This window comes from Cherax quadricarinatus, chromosome 57 (genome assembly GCF_038502225.1).
Source record: "Cherax quadricarinatus isolate ZL_2023a chromosome 57, ASM3850222v1, whole genome shotgun sequence".
Lineage (NCBI taxonomy): Eukaryota > Metazoa > Arthropoda > Malacostraca > Decapoda > Parastacidae > Cherax > Cherax quadricarinatus.
In genome coordinates, this window is record NC_091348.1 from 4,135,879 (window position 1) to 4,157,482 (window position 21,604).

Below are 21,604 nucleotides of genomic sequence, written 5' to 3' on the forward strand. Positions count from 1 at the left end.
TTCGATCGAATGAATTATTCTCATCAACTTCACGTCATCTGCAAACAGGGACACTTCGGAGTCTATTCCTTCCGTCATGTCGTTCAAAAATACCAGAAACAGCACTGGTCCTGGGACTGACCCCTTTGGGACCCCGCTGGTCACAGGTGCCCACTCTGACACCTCGCCACGTACCATGACTCGCTGCTGTCTTCCTGACAAGTATTCCCTGATCCATTGTATTGCCTTCCCTGTTATCTCTGCTTGGTCCTCCAGTTTTTGCACTAATCTCTTGTGTGGAACTGTGTCAAATGCCTTCTTGCAGTCCAAAAAAATGCAATTCACCCACCCCTCTCTGTCTTGTCTTACTGCTGTCACCATGTCATAGAACTCCAGTATTTTTGTGACACAGGCTTTCCCGTCCCTGAAACCATGTTGGCTGCTGTTGATGAGATCATTCCTTTCTAGGTATTCCACCATTCTTCTCCTGATAATCTTCTTCATGACTTTGCATACTGTACATGTCAGTGACACTGGTTTGTAGTTTAGTGCTTCATGTCTGTCTCCTTTTTTAAAGATCGGGACTACATTTGCTGTCGTCCATGCCTCAGGCAATCTCCCTGTTTCGATAGATGTATTGAATATTGTTGTTAGGGGTACACACAGCGCCTCTGTTCCCTCTCTCAGGACCCATGGAGAGATGTTATCTGACCCCATTGCCTTTGAGGTATCTAGCTCACTCAGAAGCCTCTTCACTTCTTCCTCGGTTGTGTGTACTGTGTCCAGCACTTGGTGGTGTACCCCACCTCTTCGTCTTTCTGAAGCCCCTTCTGTCTCCTCTGTGAACACTTCTTTGAATCTCTTGAGTTCCTCACAAACTTCACGGTCATTTCTTGTTGTCTCTCCTCCTTCCTTCCTCAGCCTGATTACCTGGTCCTTGACTGTTGTTTTCCTCCTGATGTGGCTGTACAACAGCTTCGGGTCAGATTTGGCTTTCGCTGCTATGTCGTTTTCATATTGTCGTTGGGCCTCCCTTCTTATCTGTGCATATTCATTTCTGGCTCTACGACTGCTCTCCTTATTCTCCTGGGTCCTTTGTCTTCTATATTTCTTCCATTCCTTAGCACACTTGGTTTTTGCCTCCCTGCACCTTTGGGTAAACCATGGGCTCATCCTGGCTTTTTCATTATTCCTGTTACCCTTGGGTACAAACCTCTCCTCAGCCTCCTTGCACACTGTGTGTGTGTGTGTGTGTGTGTGTGTGTGTGTGTGTGTGTGTGTGTGTGTGTGTGTGTGTGTGTGTGTGTGTGTGCGCGTGTGTGCGTTCGTGTGCGCGTGTGGCGTGCGTGTGGCGTGCGTGTGGCGTGCGTGTGGCGTGCGTGTGTGTGTGTGTGTGTGTGTGTGTGTGTGTGTGTGTGTGTGTGTGTGTGTGTGGCGTGTGTGTGGGGCATGCGTGTGTGTGTGTGGCAGGCGTGTGTGTGTACTCACCTAGTTGAGGTTGCAGGGGTCGAGACTCAGCTCCTGGCCCCGCCTCTTCACTGAGTGCTACTAGGTCCTCTCTCTCTCCCTGCTCCATGAGCTTTATCATACCTCATCTTAAAGCTATGTATGGTTCCTGCCTCCACTACCTCACTTGCTAGACTATTCCACTTCCTGACCACTCTATGACTGAAGAAATACTTCGTAACATCCCTTTGACAAATCTGGGTCTTCAACTTCCAATTGGTTGGTAAGACACATAGGCAACAGTTAGGCAACTTTATTCCGAAACGTTTCGCCTACACAGTAGGCTTCTTCAGTCGAATACAGAAAGTAGGCAGGAACAGTAGAGATGTGAAGACGATGTAATCAGTCCATCACCCTTGAAGTCGTAGAATTTGAGGTTGTCAGTCCCTCAGCCTGGAGAAGTTCAGTTCCATAGTCAGGAACTATCTGATTGTTGTATCTATCAGATAGTTCCTGACTATGGAACTGAACTTCTCCAGGCTGAGGGACTGACAACCTCAAATTCTACGACTTCAAGGGTGATGGACTGATTACATCGTCTTCACATCTCTACTGTTCCTGCCTACTTTCTGTATTCGACTGAAGAAGCCTACTGTGTAGGCGAAACGTTTCGGAATAAAGTTGCCTAACTGTTGCCTATGTGTCTTACCAATCAACCTGTCGGTATTGTATACCATTTTGTTCAACTTCCAATTGTGACCCCTTGTTTCTGTGTCCCCTCTCTGGAACATCCTGTCTCTGTCCACTTTGTCTATTCCACGCAGTATTTTGTATGTTGTTATCATGTCTTCCCTGACCCTCCTGTCTTCCAGTGTCGTCAGGCCGATTTCCCTTAACCTTTCTTCGTAGGACATTCCCTTTAGCTCTGGAACTAACATTGTCGCACACCTTTGCACTTTCTCTAATTTCTTGAAGTGCTTGATCAAGTGAGAGTTCCAAACAGGTGCTGCATACTCCAATATGGGCCTGACATACACGGTGTACAGTGTCTTGAACGATTCCTTACTAAGGTATCGGAACGCTATTCTCAGATTTGCCAGGCGCTCATATGCTGCAGCAGTTATCTAGTTGATGTGTGCTTCCGGAGACGTGCTAGGTGTTATACTCACCCAAAGATCTTTCTCCTTGAGCGACGTTTGCAGTCGTTGGCCACCTAGCCTATACTCCGTCTGCGGTCTTCTTTGCCCTTCCCCGATCTTCATAACTTTGCACTTGGCTGAGTTAAATTCGAGAAGCCAGTTGCTGGACCAGGTGTCCAGCCTGTCCAGGTCTCTTTGAAGTCCTACCTGATCCTCATCCGATTTAAGTCTCCTCATTAGCTTCACATCATCTGCGAACTGGGACACTTCTGAGTCTAACCCTTCCATCATGGCATTCACATACACCATAAATAGCACTGGTCCTAGGACCGACCCTTGTTTGACCCCGCTCGTCACAGGTGCCCACTGTCATACCTCATATGTGTGTGTGTGTTTAAGAATTATAAATATACAGATAAAGTATATATCATAGCTATTACTGAATAAATTAAGGGCAAGATAAAAATTAAGACTACAGAAGAAACATGTAAATTAACATGGTTTCCTGTTTTAAAAATATTTGAACTATTTCAAAGAAAGACAGAAAACTTACCTGTGTAAAGACAGAAGATCTGGACGCAGGGGAATGGTGTAATGGCACCCACGAAGAATGAGATCATGTCAGTGAGGGAAGTGATGGTGATACTGACAGCAGCTTCAGCAAAGGTATGAGCCATCCTCTCCTGTACACTGTCCTGCAGTCTTGTACGGCGCCAGGCAGCCAGCATCACGAAGGTGTCATCTATCCCGATACCTGAACAAACAAATGTATGTTGCAATACAAGCCTTCATTTCTAGGAAAACAAATGTTGCAATACAAGCCTTATTTCCTAGAAATCTTTAAATAGTTTTCAGCACAACTGCTGGTTCCCCAGCAAGGTAGAGCGACCCTCAGAAGAGAAAACATTCACACTCATTCATTTTAACAGTGTCTTCCAGCAATGCGCTCACACCACAGTTCATATGATCCTATGAACGGTGACTTCCTCACTCATCCTGCTGAGTACAAGCACTCTACTTCCCACTTCCAGCACACAACTCTTTCCACAGTAACTCCAACAATTTTCAAAACTGATGAGGATGTTAATTTGGCGTGATGATTACTATAATTTTTTTTTAGTGACAATTTCACCTTATCGAGATCAGTGGGCACATACTTTACATATACGAATATTTTGTTCTGCAGTATACAGGTAATGTAGTTTACATGTAATAAAATACTGTTAGACACAGAAAGCCACTAACTAGGATGCTGTGCATTTCGGCCAGACTAATATGTTTGAAAACTACTTAAGAATTAGATATAGGTTAAGTAATTTTTAAATGTACAAAATAGAGACGTAGGTAAATGAGAAATAGTAAGTTTAAAGTATGCATTAATACTACAAACGAATTCAGTAATTTAAATTTCTTAAGCAGTTTGAAAGTGACTCGATGCCTTCAGTTTATGGAACGACCGAAAGAGATGAAGATACTGGAAGTTAATTAGTTACAGTAGAAATGTAATGGAAGAAGATGAGTAATTAATTTTGTATGGGAGGTTGAGGAAGACTGGAAGAAGAGTTGCGAGAGTTGGTTTTGTCTGGTATAAAAGTGTTGGTTGAGTTACGTCACGCAGATGAGATGCTATTTAACAAAAAATCTAAATTTGATGAGTTCCGAGAGTTTTTTCTACTCCCAGAACCCGGCCTTGGGTCAGGCTCGTCTGGCACTTGCCTGGTCAACCAGAACGTTGAAAGACTTTACAAGTCAACCCTCGAAGTGCTCTCTATAAGATTAAACTTTCCTTTAATTACCTGCCTGACAGGTTAGATCCTCCAAAATCTATATATACCTGCTGCAGCTCCCGCCTCACCATCGAAAATAGAAAAACACGGAGTGCCGGCAGGTCACTGGTGAGACTACGAACTTTGGGATACAGTATGCAAAATCCAGGATTCGATTTCATAGCAAGGTAAAACAGGCGAGCAAGTTTCCCTTACAACCCTGTTGCCTCTGCCCACCTAGTAGTGAAAATAGGAGCCTGTGTGTTAGCCTTATGTCGTGGGTCGCATCAAGGGGACAATACATTAAAAACTACAATGCTGTGTAAGAACACTGCAGTTGTGTAAGAACACTGCAGTTGTGTAAGAACACTGCAGTTCTGTGTAAGAACGCAACTCCAGTTCCTGTTGAGAATATTGAAGTACAGTGGAACCTCGGTACTCGAACTTAATTCGTTCCAGAAGGCTGTTCGAGTGCCGATCTGTTCGAGTACCAAACGAATTTTTCCCATAAGGAATAATGTAAATTAGATTAATCCGTTTCAGACCCCCAAAAATACACTTACAGACTTAGAGGTGTATTTCTGTATGGTGTTTTTTATTGTATTCTCGTTTTCTTGGTATCATTTGATAGAATGAAAGATATATTACAGAAATAGAGATGATTTTGAATATTTAACAGATTAAAAGTACCTTAAAATTGAGTTCAATGTAGAGGAAATGTTCGAGTTTTACTTATGTTGAAGAGTAAACAAATCACGTCACGCGTCCGATACACGTCAACTGGCGGTCCAACATGCTTTCACAAATGGGCTGATATTATTTATACCATTTTTTCGATAATGCAGCAGTCTGCATAAGAGTGAAACTATTTTTTGTGTAAATAAAAATTCAAAATGGAAAGCAAGCATAATATAAGACGGGCCCGAAGTGGGAGGAGCTATAGGAGAGAGAGGGAGAAGCAAGCAGAAGCATCATTCAATATATAATGCGTCGTCTTGATAGCTGGATACTAGCGGTGGCACGAATACAATGTTGTGTAATTACGCTAATATTAGTAATAAAGGTTATCTATCACATTTATTTCAACTTGATATCAGAAACACGATAGATAACATAGAAGCATAATAAAGACGCCGAAATTAATAATAAAAGTCATATTATATGGAGAGGCAGAGGCTGTGTTTACATCAGGGCAAACACACACTAACCAATTTAGAGTTGATGAGGGTAAGGAGAGCACTGGAGATAAGTCCGCGTATATAATGTAAACAAACTCATCAATAATTATATCTATTTCTGCAAGTACAAGGTAGACAGTCCTAGCCGACATCAGTGACATACTATACAGAAAGCCCCTTGAAATGCAGAGCATTTCAGGCAAATTGGGTCAGTTTTGTCCCAGGATGCGACCCACACCAGTCGATTAACACCCAGGTACCTATTTTACTGATGGGTGAAGAGGGATAGCAGGTATCTTATGGAAACACGTTCTAATGTTAACCAACCGTACCAGCACTAAGAGTCTCATAGTTCAATGACTCCTGACCATGAGGAACCACGAATGTATTATATTGTTAAGATATTTACCCCTAGGCAGGTAGAATCCCATAAACGTTTAAAATGAAGAAATGAGATCCCTGAGGCAAGTGTTACCTGGCATTACTTCACGTTACTCTATAATATGTTTGCCAGTGGTGCGTGTTGCTGCAACGTGTGTTGTGAGCAGGCTGAGGTTAGCACGCTGGCCACTTTCCAACACTTTTACTTTCACTAGCTGCAGTATAGGCAGGCATGCCACCACACTCCTCAACATTAGGCATGCCACCACACTCAGCAGTAGGCATGCCACCACACTCAACAGTAGGCATGCCACCACACTCAACACCACATGCCACCACACTCCTCAACACTACACATGCCACCACAATCAACACTAGGCATGCCACTACACTCAACACTAGGCATGTCACTACACTCAACACTAGGCATGCCACTCCACTCAACACTAGGCATGCCACTCCACTCAACACTAGGCATGCCACTCCACTCAACACTAGGCATGCCACTCCACTCAACACTAGGCATGCCACTCCACTCAACACTAGGCATGCCACTACACTCAACACTAGGCATGCCACTACACTCAACACTAGGCATGCCACTACACTCAACACTAGGCATGCCACTACACTCAACACTAGGCATGCCACTACACTCAACACTAGGCATGCCACTACACTCAACACTAGGCATGCCACTCCACTCAACACTAGGCATGCCACTCCACTCAACACTAGGCATGCCACTCCACTCAACACTAGGCATGCCACTCCACTCAACACTAGGCATGCCACTACACTCAACACTAGGCATGCCACTACACTCAACACTAGGCATGCCACTACACTCAACACTAGGCATGCCACTACACTCAACACTAGGCATGCCACTACACTCAACACTAGGCATGCCACTACACTCAACACTAGGCATGCCACTACACTCAACACTAGGCATGCCACTACACTCAACACTAGGCATGCCACCACACTCAACACTAGGCATGCCACCACACTCAACACTAGGCATGCCACTACACTCAACACTAGGCATGCCACTAGACTCAACACTAGGCATGCCACCACACTCAACACTAGGCATGCCACCACACTCAACACTAGGCATGCCACCACACTCAACACTAGGCATGCCACCACACTCAACACTAGGCATGCCACCACACTCAACACTAGGCATGCCACCACACTCAACACTAGGCATGCCACCACACTCAACACTAGGCATGCCACCACACTCAACACTAGGCATGCCACCACACTCAACACTAGGCATGCCACCACACTCAACACTAGGCATGCCACCACACTCAACACTAGGCATGCCACCACACTCAACACTAGGCATGCCACCACACTCAACACTAGGCATGCCACCACACTCAACACTAGGCATGCCACCACACTCAACACTAGGCATGCCACCACACTCAACACTAGGCATGCCACCACACTCAACACTAGGCATGCCACCACACTCAACACTAGGCATGCCACCACACTCAACACTAGGCATGCCACTACACTCAACACTAGGCATGCCACCACACTCAACACTAGGCATGCCACCACACTCAACACTAGGCATGCTACTACACTCAACACTAGGCATGCCACTACACTCAACACTAGGCATGCCACCACACTCAACACTAGGCATGCCACCACACTCAACACTAGGCATGCTACTACACTCAACACTAGGCATGCCACTACACTCAACACTAGGCATGCCACCACACTCAACACTAGGCATGCCACCACACTCAACACTAGGCATGCCACTACACTCAACACTAGGCATGCCACCACACTCAACACTAGGCATGCCACCACACTCAACACTAGGCATGCTACTACACTCAACACTAGGCATGCCACCACACTCAACACTAGGCATGCCACTACACTCAACACTAGGCATGCCACCACACTCAACACTAGGCATGCCACCACACTCAACACTAGGCATGCCACCACACTCAACACTAGGCATGCCACCACACTCAACACTAGGCATGCTACTACACTCAACACTAGGCATGCTACTACACTCAACACTAGGCATGCCACCACACTCAACACTAGGCATGCCACTACACTCAACACTAGGCATGCTACTACACTCAACACTAGGCATGCCACTACACTCAACACTAGGCATGCTACTACAATCCTCTCTATTGATTTGTCAATATTCTCAACTGGTTATGATAAAACTGGTAAGTAATATCGACTTGTAGTTAGAGATATTTTAATACGACACTCACTGAAACATTCTCAGTAAAATGTCCTATTTTTTTTTTGCATTTCGTGTTTTTATAACAAACCGTAGCCCTATGCGCAGAAAATAATAATTAACAGTGAAGGTAATCCACACTTTCTGCCAGACAACACAATAAGGAATAATAATTAGACGTTTTAATGTTATCATCGCCTTACTGAAATCTCCCAGTTCAGGCGGACATTTCAGTATATCATATACACATCCCATCCCGTGTGTTTGTGTCAGGGTAAATCATGAACCGTGATGGGTGTGGCTAGATAAACACAGCTCTTGCTCAAAGCTTGTAAAATTTTATGTAGTTCTGGGTGGCTAGTCCATGTGGTATATGACATTTTGATCAAATATATTTTCAAACTGTCTTTGTAGGTTAACTTTGGAGAATGCTGAGGGATGACCATGAGAGAGAGAGAGAGAGAGAGAGATTGAGAGAGAGAGAGAGAGAGAGAGAGAGAGAGAGAGAGAGAGAGAGAGAGAGAGAGAGAGAGAGAGAGAGAGGCGCAGCGGTAAACAACACGACCTTGCACTCTGCATAATAACACTAATATTAGCGTAGAAATAAATGGCGTGCTGCACTTAACAGTGAGGAAATGAATCTGCGGAGCAAAATTATATTAGGACAACTTTTCAATCTGTTGAAGTGTTAATATGAAGCATCACATGTCCCATAGAAGCTTGATCTACAAAGTGTTGGATCTTGCCACTACATGTGAAGCAGAAACTAGCTCAAGAACTAGCATAAGTCCTAGAAACAATTATAAAACTGGGTAATATATGAAGACCAACAACAAAACAGTACATGTACTCAGCAGAGGTGAGAGTCGTACTCTCACGGTGAGACTCCAACAAACAAGTGCAGTGACAGACATCTGTGAACCAACACAACTAGTGCAGTCGTCACGAGGAGAAGGAACTTATAAACAAATTCAACTATCGTGAAGAAGATGTAGAAAGTATTTAGCACACATCTCCACCTCACACTGCCTCTACCTTACTTATATTAAAACCTAAGTACAGAGAAGCACTGATACTAGACATTAACCTCAGACTGTGTCTTATTTACATACTCTCGGTACATTATTCCACTGTATTATGACCTATTATTCCATGCCAGGCAAGTTCTTAAACCCAAGTTTCTAGATGATAAATGGTTTTGAAAACCGACAAGATTGAGACACTTATGCAACATATGGGAATGTTTATTGAAGAAACGTTTCGTCGCACAGTGACTTTATCGGTCCAATACAAAGCAGAAAGGTGTAAGAAGAGGAGGAGTTTAAGGTAATCAGTCCCTCAGCCTGGAATCGATGTGTTCAGTTCATCAATCTTGTAGAAAGTACAGCATATGGTCGGAGAAGTGGTTTATATACTGTAGTCGGGTGAGTGGAAGCAGGAGGCGGAATCACAGTTGAATTATCCACCATTTATCACATCTCTCAGACACTGCAACATCATGGCATCTTGATATAAGGAATTCTTCAACGCTTGTCCAACTTATAGACGAAGATCTACTTACACTAGTGGCAGGTCCCACTGTGATCCCGCCGCCTCCTGCTTCCACTCATCTGACTACAGTATATAAGCCACTTCTCTGGCCCTGTGCTGTACTTTTTAAGAGAGTGATGGACTGAACACACCGATTCCAGGCTGAGGGACTGAGCATCTCAAACTCCTCCTCTCCTTACACCTTTCTACTTTGTATTTAGTCACTGTGTGGCGAAACGTTTCAAAAAAGATTCCCAAGCTGCTAGGTTTCCATAACTGTTACTGGATATTTGCTGCACTCACGTACAATTCAGTACTTTTATTTGACCTTCCTCAACCTATTTTTATCTAACTTAAATCCATTATTTCGAGTTCTTTCTTGGTTAGATATCCTTATCTCCGTTATTTATTCCTGTCTTCCACTCTAACTTCAATCTCTCCCCTCATCACATAATTAAAACGAGGCTTTATTAATAAATAATGTTTAGACTCCTGTGGTTTATATCTGTCATATATCCAAGCAATTTGTTAGCATTTATTAATGGTATACAAATACTGACAAGTTGATGAATAAGATACATGGGCAACACTTATGTATCATCAATGATGAGATGTTCGTAATACAGAGGTGACTTTTATACTGGAGACATAGTTGTAGAGTCTTGATAGAACGTGTTCAGTCGCTTAGACTTGAAGATATCCTGTTTTTCAATTGTATTACCAGCCACTGGCCTAACTTACTGGCATGACCTACTTCCACTAGTGGCTCCTGCCTCCATGTGATGCTGTCTTCAACTGCTACACCTTTCCTCTAGCTCCAGTTTACAAGTCTCCATCCGCATGCTTCTGCTTAAATAACAATTAAGAGACTGAACACCTCTCAAGTATAAGGGACTGAACACTTTCTATCAAGTTTAAAGGACTGAACACCTTAAAACTGCCTCTCAACTTCTTCCACTGTCCCCGGCTCACATACTGAGGGTCCGTGGTTCGATCCTCAGCATGGGTGGAAACGTCGGGCATGTTTCCTTACACCTACTGCCCTTGTTCACCTAGCAGTAAGTAGGTACCTGGGTGTTAGTCGATCGCTATGAGTGGCATCCCGGGGAAGGGTAATATACCTTAGAGCTGGGCTTTGAAATGGGCTGAGGTAGGATAACAAATTTTAACCTGTAAAACTGACCTGTGTCTAACAAAAGATGTCGCCGCTGTATTAAACTAGAAATGCCTGCTACGCGGGCGAAACGTCTCACTAGTAAAAATACCCAGGTGTTACACATGTCTTATTTACATTCCCGAGAATAAAAACTTTGCACTTTTTTTTACCCTGCACTGCATCTGTCACGTCTGTGTCCACAATAACTTGCAGGAATTCTTCTGAAGATCAATGGTATCTTCCGAATTTATTTGTCGGGCTATTTTTCTCTCGTCAGCGAATTTACTCAAGTTTTTATATTATTGTCACGGCAACGTACGAAACATTAAGTATGTTAAGAGTGTGTACAATGTTAGCAGTATGTACAGTCTGTTAAGAGTGTGTACAATGTTAGCAGTATGTACAGTCTGTTAAGAGTGTGTATAGCCTATACCAAAGCTTCTCCTCGAAGCCAAGTTAGATGTCTTAAGCTGTGCTGATGACTTTAGTAACACAGCACACTCTTTCACAAATTATGTATACTGATGGTTCTGTTTACCACTCCACTGATGCAGCTGGTAGTGCTGCTGCTGTTATACAGTGATGTCTCTCATAAAGAAGTTGGAGCACGCATCAATAAGCACGTATCAGAACTGTTTGTCATACTCCTTGCGCTCAAATGCGTCTATGTATCTAAGGCTTTAATTGTAACTGTTTCTCTATCATCCATAAATGCTCTCAGCACTAAGTATTAACTGTGGCATACTTGTGTCAGAAGCCAGACACAGGTATGGTAGGATTGTGGACAGTGGAGTCGGGGTGCATCTTCTGTAGATTCCATCTCACACTGGTCTTCAGATGCATGATAGAACTGATGAATGGGCTAAGTTATATGCCTTCAAAGAGAGAGTATACAGCAATCTTGGCATTACATACCCACAAGATGGGTATGTGGTGCATAATAAAGATATTAAACTATGTTAGGAGTGTGTTCAGTCTATCATGACATCGTCAACTGATGTGAATAAAAATTGCGACACTCGTAAAACTAGAATTATTCGTTGTATTAGCCCTCATACAAGACTACCAGAGTACAGAGGTAACACTGACACAACTTGTTGCTCTCATACAGTGGGTAGGCCTGCATAGGTGCCCCCTCCCTCATAGATGTTGCAGCCCTCGTACAAGTATCGTAGAGTGGGCAGGCGTTGGACAAGGGGCCACTCACAGACGCTGTAGCCCTCGTACAAGTATCGTAGTGTGGGCAGGTGACCCTGACATCTGTTGCAGCTCTCGCACACACCCCCAAAGATAAAGACAAGCGTAGGAGAGGTGAACCTGAGGATGTTGTAACCTACTTGTTGTCGCAGGGTCAACATTCCCTTCCCCGTGTAGTCACTCTCACTAAACAATATTGATTACCAATTGGCCTTCACCGCCTGCCAAGAAACCATTACCGGGATACATTACATGTCTCAGAATTCCCACCAGCTGAGTGTCAATACATTACTGCGTGAATTAACACGACTTTCAAACACTTCGTGAATACACTACAGCGCTCAATGATCAACACGGCTCTATTACTCTCTTGTGAATATATTAAAAATGATATACTGATTTAAAGAAATATGACAACACTTATACTGGAGGCAGTGATAGAAGTGGAGAGATAGTTGCAGTCTTGATGGGTGTTCAGTTCCTTAGTTTTGACAGATGGTCAGTCCTTCAGTCTTGACAGAAGATGGTCAGTCATTCAGTCCTGACAGAAGATGGTCAGTCCCTCAGTCCTGACAGAAGATGGTCAGTCCCTCAGTCCTGACAGAAGATGGTCAGTCCTTCAGTCTTGACAGAAGATGGTCAGTCCCTCAGTCCTGACAGAAGATGGTCAGTCCCTCAGTCCTGACAGAAGATGGTTAATCCTAATCCTTCAGTCTTGACAGAAGGTGTTCAGTCCCTGGGTTGGCATGTCACAGGCTGACACAATAATGGGTTGTCATGTCACAGGCTGACACAATAATGGGTTGTCATGTCATAGGCTGACATAATACTGGGTTGACATGTCACAGGCTGACACAATACCGGGTTGACATGTCACAGGCTGACACAATACTGGGTTATCATGTCATAAGATGACAAAATACTGGGTTGTCAAGTCAATACTGGGTTGACATGTCACAGGCTGACAATACTGGGTTGTCATGTCACGGGCTGACACAATACTGGGTTGTCATGTCAATACTGGGTTGACATGTCACAGGCTGACAATACTGGGTTGTTATGTCACAGGCTGACAATACTGGGTTGTCATGTCACAGGCTGACACAATACTGTGTTATGTCACAGGCTGACACACCACTGGGTTGTCATGTCACGGACTGACACACTATTGGGTTGTCATGTCACAGGCTGAGACAATACTGGGTTGTCATGTCACAGGCTGAGACAATACTGGGTTGTCATGTCACAGGCTGACACACTACCGGGTTGTCACGTCACAGGCTGACACACTACTGGGTTGTCACGTCACAGGCTGACACAATACTGAACTCAAGCAGTAACTTCCACCAATCATAAACACACACACACACACACACACACAGATGAGTCATAGGAATGTTAGGAAGTACTTCTTCAGTCTTAGAGTTGTCAGGAAGTGGAACAATCTGGAGAGTGATGTAGTGGAGACAGGATCCATACATAGCTTTAAGAAGAGGTACGATAAGGCGGGGAGCGAGTGGCCTAGTAGCGATGAGCGAAGAGGCGGGGCCAGGTGCTAAAACTCTGCCCTGCAACCATAAACAGGTTAGTATACACACAATGAAGGGAACAGAGGGATCTGGAAAGGACACAAGACAACCACTTGCAGAGTTGTTCTCTGGGGAAGAACAAGCAGGTAATGAGGCAACACGGAAAATGGTAAAGACAATTCAATAAATCTGGTGGGAAACGCAATGAGAGAAAGGAGTAGACGATAAAGTGTGACCACCCACCATCACCACTGGTGTACCAGTGTTGATACTTATTTAACAGTGTGTGGGACAACGTGTGACTACCCACCATCTGGTGTACCAGTGTTGACACTATACTCACACACTATACTCACACTGATGGCTCTGATGGAAATCCCAGAGTTCTGCTCCAGATTCAATCTGCACTCAATAACTGACACAGTTTGTTTACCTACTTGCTGGATGGGACATGCACTCCGAGGCCACTTTATTACCTATATCCTTCTAGTACTGGGATAAGGTTCCTCCAAGCCCCCAGAAAAGCCTGAATTCTTCGTGGCATGGATTCAACAAGGTGCTGGAAACATTCCAGAGAGCCTGGTCCATGTGGAAATGATAGCACCACGCAGTTGCTGCCGATTTGTCGGCAGTAACTTCCGACAAATCGGCAGTTTACGCCAAACTCTGACCCTATCACTGCATATCGCAGCAGAAATCGTGATTCGTTAGACCAGAGACGTTATCTGAATCTTAAACTGTCCAGTTTTGATGAGCCTGTGCCCACTATAGCCTCAGATTTCTGTTCTTAGCTTACAGGAGTGGAACCCAGTGTGGTCTTCTGCTGTTGTAACCCATCCACTTCAAGGTTCGACGTGTTGTGCATTCAGAGATGCTTTTCTGTATACGACTGTTGTACAGCATGGTTGAGTTACGGTAAGTTACAAGAGCTGACCTGACCTAACCCTTGTCATTAGTGAAAGGCTCTGGATTTAAGAAGCTGAATACTGACTTATTATTATAACAATAGTGAAATGCTAAACTCATAGGGGTCTTACAATGTCTGGGAATGAGATATAATCAGGTTCCATCCAAGAAACAAACTTAATGACAGTTTAGATTCGTTCTTACTCAGGATGGTGGGTCTGGTAAAACTGTATCAACTACAACTGTCTCAGTTGATACAAATGAGACAGTTTAGGGATGGCCATGGGATCACCCATTACCATGGCTGCAACAAGAAGCACCACAAGGCAGAACACACCTCACCAGTCATCACCACAAGCATAACGTAAAGAATGTTAATACCAGCCAGTCTTCCTAAACGACACAAAGTTCACACTGTCCTTAACACCATATAGAGTCTGATGCAAGAGGAAAGCAACAACCAGCTATCATTCCTAGATGTCCTCTAACATAGAGGCAGACAACAAGTTAACTCAAAGTATTTCAAAGTATACGGGGAATTATATAACAAGACTGACCTCGTGCATTTCCACTCATACCTTAACACCAGAACCAAAAGAAGCGTTATTATCAGTGTCGTCCTGAGAGCTTGCATGACTGCCAACCCACAGTTCCTCGGAGTATTCACTCGTCTATATTTCCTGCCGTACTTCATCTCGGACTGTAGAAAGTATTTCCTATGCATCATTCATACTACTACAACTCATGGATCAGTCACTGCGTGTATTATCCTGCCCGTTAGCAGTGCAGGCAGCAACGTCTCTAAAGGATTATATAATAACTTCAAGGACCTGATCATAAAAAAAGACTAACAGTGGGAAGTGAAGGCCGTGTGTAAGAGTTGCTTGTAGGATGGTGAAATACACTCAATACTGAATTAAGAAACGTAAATTGGTGTGCAGACGTGACAGTCAGAGCAACACATGCGTGATACAACACAGTACACATAGGCATCTCATTCAATTACCAGAGGAATTTTATGACGACATTTTGGTCGTGACAATATATGGTGCATGACGGACCGAAATGTCTTCATTAGTTTCCTCTTCTAAATGAGGGATATTTGTGAATAGTTCCCGCCACTTCCTAGCAATTCCAGGAGCAGCTTGTGAAAATTGACCACTGTCTGGAAAATCTCCCAACTCCTGCACCAAACATTTTACTACTAGGATATTTCAACTTGAGACACCTAAAATGGAGGAGTATAGCAAACAATGTTTTAGCAGAGATCACCCCGGGAGGCAGCTCAGATGAAAATTCACACACATACGAACTATTAAATCTCTGCAACAAATTCACCTTAAACCAGCAAATATTAGAGTCTACAACACTAGAAAATACGCTGGACCTCATCTTCACTAATAATGACTCTCTGATACGTAACATAACCGTATCAAAGACAATACACTCAGATCACAATATAACAGAGGTACAGACATGTATGCACAGGGCTCCTAACCAGCAAAGTGTGAGCAGTCATAAAGGTCTCTTCACGAAATTCAATTTCAATAACAAAAACATATAGTGGGGTCAAGTAAACCATGTCCTAAATGAAAAAAGCTGGGAAGATATCCTAAACAACACGGATCCGAACATTTGCTTTGAAAAAAATGAATTCTGTGGTTCTTGAGATCTGCTCAAGACACATTCCATTAAGAAAAAGAAAGAGAAGATGTAAACTAGAAAGAGAGAGACGTTCCCTATACAGACGAAGGCAAAGAGTCACAGAGCTGGTGAGAGGGGTCAATATATCTGAAATACGAAGGGAGGCACTGGTCAGTGAAACTGTAAATATCGAACTTAAGCTGAAGGAATCTTACAGGAGGCAAAAATCATAGGAAGAACTCACAGCCATAAAGAAAATTGAAAAAAAAAAAAAAACACAAAATACTTCTTCTCTTATGCCAAATCTATGGAAAAACAACATCCAGTATTGGGCCCCTGCTTAGGCGGGATGGGACATACACAGATGACAGCCAAGAAAAGAGTGAGATACTAAAGTGCCAATATGACTCAGTGTTCAGTGAGCCACTGCCCAGACTAAGAGTCGACAATCCAAATGAATTCTTTATGAACGAAACCCAAAATTTGATCTAAAAAATCTCGGATATTATCCTAACTCCACAAGATTTTGAAAAGGCAATAAATGACATGCCCATGCACTCTGCCCCAGACCCAGACTCATGGAACTCCGTGTTCATCAGGAATTGCAAGAAGCCCCTATCGCATGCCTTCAGCATTCTATGGAGAGGAAGCATGGACACAGGGGTCATCCCATACACACTAAAAACATTAGAGATAGCCCCACTCCACAAAGGTGGCAGTAAAGCAATTGAAAAGAACTACAGACCGATAGCACTAACATCCCATATCATAAAAATCTTTGAGAGGGTTCTAAGAAGTAAGATAGCCAACTATCTAGATACTCATCACTTACACAACCCAGGGCAACACGGGTTTAGAGCAAGTCGCTCCTGCCTGTAGAGGATAAACAAAATACAGATGTAGTATACACAAACTTTGCAAAAGCCTTTGACAAGTGTGACCATGGTGTAATAGTACACAAAATGCGTGATAAAGGAATAACTTCCTGACAAACAGAACACAAAGAGTAATAGTAAATAGAGTAAGGTCCCAGGCAGCCATGGTAAAAAGCTCTGTTCCACAAGGCACAGTACTCGCTCCCATTCTATTCCTCATCCTCATTTCTGACAAAGATGTAAGCCACAGCTTCGTGTCTTCCTTTGCAGATGACACCTGCATCACCATGGCAGTGACCTCCATCGAAGACACTGCGAGACTCCAAGCGGACATCAACCAAATCTTCGAATGGGCCACTCAAAACCATATGAAGTTCAACGAGGAGAAATTTCAACTACTCAGATATGGAAAACTTGAGGAAATTAAAAATGTATCAGGGTATACCACAAATTCTAATCATACAATAGAAAGAAAAGGTAATGTGAAGGACATGGGAGTGATAATGTCAGAGGATCTCGCCTTCAAAGACCACAACAATGTATCTACCTCATCTGCTAGGAAAATGATAGGATGGATAATGAGAACCTTCAAAACTAGGGACGCCAAGCCCATAATGATTCTCTTCAAATCGCTTGTGCTCTCTAGGCTGGAATACTGCTGTACACTAACGGCCCCCTTCAAGGCTGGCAACATTGCAGACCTGGAGAGTGTACAAAGAACTTTCACGGCACACGTAAGTACGAAAAGGCACCTAAATTACTGGGAACGGTTGAAGGTCCTTGATCTGTATTCCCTGGAACACAGGCGAGAGAGATACATGATAATATATACTTGGAAGGTCCTGGAGGGATTGGTACCAAACCTGAAACCGAAAATCACTCCCTAGGAAAGCAAAAGACTCGGCAGGAAATGCAACATTCCCCCGATGAAAAGCAGGAGCGCCACGAGTGCATTGAGAGAACACAATAAGTGTCCGGGGCCCAATACTGTTCAACTGCCTCCCAGCATACATAAGGGGGATTACCAATACACCCTTGGTTGTCTTCAAGAAGGCGCTGGACAGGCGCCTAAAGTCAGTACCTGACCAACCGGGCTGTGGTTCGTACGTAAGTTTGCGTGCGGCCAGCAGTAACAGCGTGGTTGATCAGACCCTGATCCACCATGAGGCTTGGTCTCAGACCGAGCTGCGGGGGCGTTGACCCCCAAAACCCTCCCCAGGTAAACTCCAGGTAAACTATGCTGTGATTTTGTATTCCTAATCGTTATCTCATGAAGATAAAACTAGTTTGTTTATGGGCAGCCATGACTGCAGCGTCTAAGATACCCATGCACAAGTCAGTGGGATTCCGCATCTCTGGTGTCCTTGTGAAGACACTGCAAGACAATGTAGTCAGGTGACACCGTGGTCCCACCACACACTACTGCCACCTGACCTGACAGAGTTACCCTGGGTTGAGAAAACAAGGGATCCATGATAGTGTTGCGCAACACTGGTGGAGCAGAGACACTATCCCAGTGTGTCTACCAGCCGTTGAGATGGTGAAGGCTCGCTGGACTAATAACACACATGGCATGCATCAGACACGCACCCCAGCCCCTCTCCCACAACTCCCACATCCTCTCCCCACTATGTATAATAATAATAATAATATCTTTATTTACTACAGGTACATGTACATAGTATACAGGCCTAACTGACAACAATGACATACTAATACATAGAAAGCCCCTTGTTATGCTCCGCATGTCGGGCAAATTAGGTCAGTGTCCCAGGATGCGACCCACACCAGTCGACTGACACCCAGGTACCCATTTTACTGATGGGGAACATAGACAACAGGTGGAAAGAAACACGCCCAATGTTTCTACTCTGGCTGGGAATCGAACATCGTAATCCATCGATTCTTCCGAGAACTCTATGACACCGTCTCGCTCTAAACTTTGCTAAGTGGCGAGAATCCCACTCTTCTCCACTTGAATACACAACTATTTATGTACACTATAACCCCTGCTGCTGTCCCTGTTCACCTAGCAGTAAGTAGGTACCCGAGTGTTAGACGACTGTTGTGGGTGGCATCCTGGAGGACAAAATTAACCAAAGTTGCCCTAAATGCTCTCATAACCAGGAACTTTCTATATATTATGTCAACTAGGTCTGTATCACTTGTAGAATATAATTTGTGGAAATAAAGATTCTTGTTATTATTATTTTAGCAGCAGCAGAAGAAACACCACCACCACCAGCAACAGCAGCAGGTAGCAGTAGCATCAGTAATAGTAGTAGTAGTAGTAGTAGTAGCGGTAGCAACAGCAGCAGTAGAAGCAGGAGGAGGTATCTGTGAGATCACTGGCATTTACAGGGGCAACCTCGGCCGGACCAGATAATTACTCTCATTATATGTTAGTTCCAGACAGCCTGGGACCAACACTCTGGTCCTGGACAACCTGAGACAGACGACACACCCACAGATGTACTCATCACCCTGGCTCCGGTAACCCAGCCATCGCTGCTTTCCAGAGAATTAATAACGATAATAATAATAATAATAATAATATATCGGGACAAAAGGAAAATGGCAACAGCAAGTAAGAGAGAGGTGAAAGTTTATAAACTAAGGGAGGAAGAAGTTAGGGTGAGATATAAGCAACTACTGGCAGAAAGGTGGGCTGGTGCAAGTATGAGTAGTGAGGGGGGGGGGAGGGTTGAAGAAGGATGGGATAGTTTTAAAATGCAATGTGAAGGAAAGCGGAGTGATTGGTGGAATGATGAGGTAAAAGGTAAAAGAGAAAAAGGTCGCCAATGAGAGGTTTTTACAAAGAAGTGATATAAGAAGAGCAAAGTATATGGAGAGTAAAAGAAATGTGAAGAGAGTGGTGCGAGAGTGCAAATGGAGAGCAAATGATAGTGGGAGAGGAACTGTCAACAAATTTTGCTGAGAATAAAAATTTTTTTTTGGAGATAAACAGGTTAAGAAAGCCTAGGGAACGAATGAATTTGTCAGTTAAAAACAGAGTAGGAGCGATAGCAGATGGGGAGATGGAGGTATTGGGTAGATCAGAATATTTTGAGGAACTCTTAAATGTTGATGAAGAAAGGGAGGCAGTAATTTCATGCACTGACCAGGGAGGTATAACATCTTTTAGGAGTGAAGAAGAACAGAATGTAAGTGTGGGGGAGGTACGTGAGGCATTACGTAGAATGAAAGTGGGTAAAGCAGCTGAAACTGACAGGATCATGACAGAAATGTTAAAAGCAGGGGGTTATATAGTGTTGGAGTGGTTGGTATTTTTGTTTAATAAATGTATGAAAGAGGGGAAGGTACCTAGGGACTGGCAGAGAGCTTGTATAGTCCCCTTATATAAAGGGAAGGGGACAAAAGAGATTGTAAAAATTATAGAGGAATAAGTAAAGTGTACAGTAGGGTTATTATTGAAAGAATTAAAGGTAAACAGAGAGCAGGATTACAGATGAACAGGGAGACTTGAGAACGGGTAGGGGATGTGTAGATCAAGCTTTTACATTGAAGCATGTATGTGAACAGTATTTAGATAAAAGTAGAAAAGTTTTCATTGCATGTATGGAGTTAGAAAAGGCATATTCGAAGGTGGATAGGGAAGCAATGTGGCAATGTTGCAAGTGTAGGGAATAGGTAGTAGGTTAATAAATGCTGTCAAGAGGATAGTGAGGTTCAGGTTAGGGTGTGTAGGAGAGAGGGAGATTATTTCCCAGTAAAAGTAGGTCTTAGACTGGGATGTGTAATGTCACCATGGTTGTTCAGCATATTTATAGATGGGGTTGTATAAGATAAATGTAAGGGTGTGTTGAGGAGAGAGGTGGGATTAAATTACTGGGAATCAAATACAAAATGGGATTTGACACAGTTACTTTTCCTGATGATACTGTGCTTTTGGGGGATTCTAAAGAAAAGTTTCAAGGTTAGTGGACGAGTTTGGGAGGGTGTGTAAAGAACATATATAAACAATGCAACAGGCCTACTGGCCTGGCGAGGCAGGTCCAATTCTCCCACCAGCTTAAGCCAATGCCTTGACCTAGTGAGATCACACACGTTACTTAAGGGAGGAGCACGGCATCCTACCTAGTAGCACAAGCTATTCAGGTCCAACTAACACCCACCCACACCGACTCATGTATTTATCCAACCTATTTTTAAAACTACAAAATGTCTTAAGATAAGAGATAAGATAAAATTTCGTTCGGATTTTTAACCCCGGGGGGTTAGCCACCCAGGATAACCCAAGAAAGTCAGTGCGTCATCGAGGACTGTCTAACTTATTTCCATTGGGGTCCTTAATCTTGTCCCCCAGGATGCGACCCACACCAGTCGACTAACACCCAGGTACCTATTTGCTGCTAGGTGAACAGGACAACAGGTGTAAGGAAACGTGTCGAAATGTTTCTACCCGCCGGGAATCGAACCCGGGCCCTCCTGTGTGTGAAGCGGGAGCTTTAGCCACCAGGCCACCGGGCCACCCTTAGCTTCTATGACGGTACTTGGGAGTTTGTTCCACTCATCCACAACTCTATTACCAAACCAGTGCCTTCCTATATCCTTCCTGAATCTGAATTTTTCCAAATTAAAGCCACTGCTGCGAGTCCTG

The 21,604-nt window shown here is 43.8% G+C and overlaps 1 protein-coding gene across 6 annotated transcripts in view; it reads right to left on the bottom strand.

Annotated features, from left to right (window-relative positions):
• The window catches only part of LOC128693519 (patched domain-containing protein 3-like), a 518,850-nt gene that overhangs the window by 54,490 nt on the left and 442,756 nt on the right, over nucleotides 1-21,604 (bottom strand). For all 6 annotated transcript variants that reach the window (XM_070097295.1, XM_070097293.1, XM_070097291.1 and 3 more), the window contains one exon: nucleotides 3,118-3,318. In XM_070097295.1, coding sequence (XP_069953396.1) covers nucleotides 3,118-3,318 — 201 coding nt within the window. The remainder of the gene's footprint in view (nucleotides 1-3,117; nucleotides 3,319-21,604) is intronic.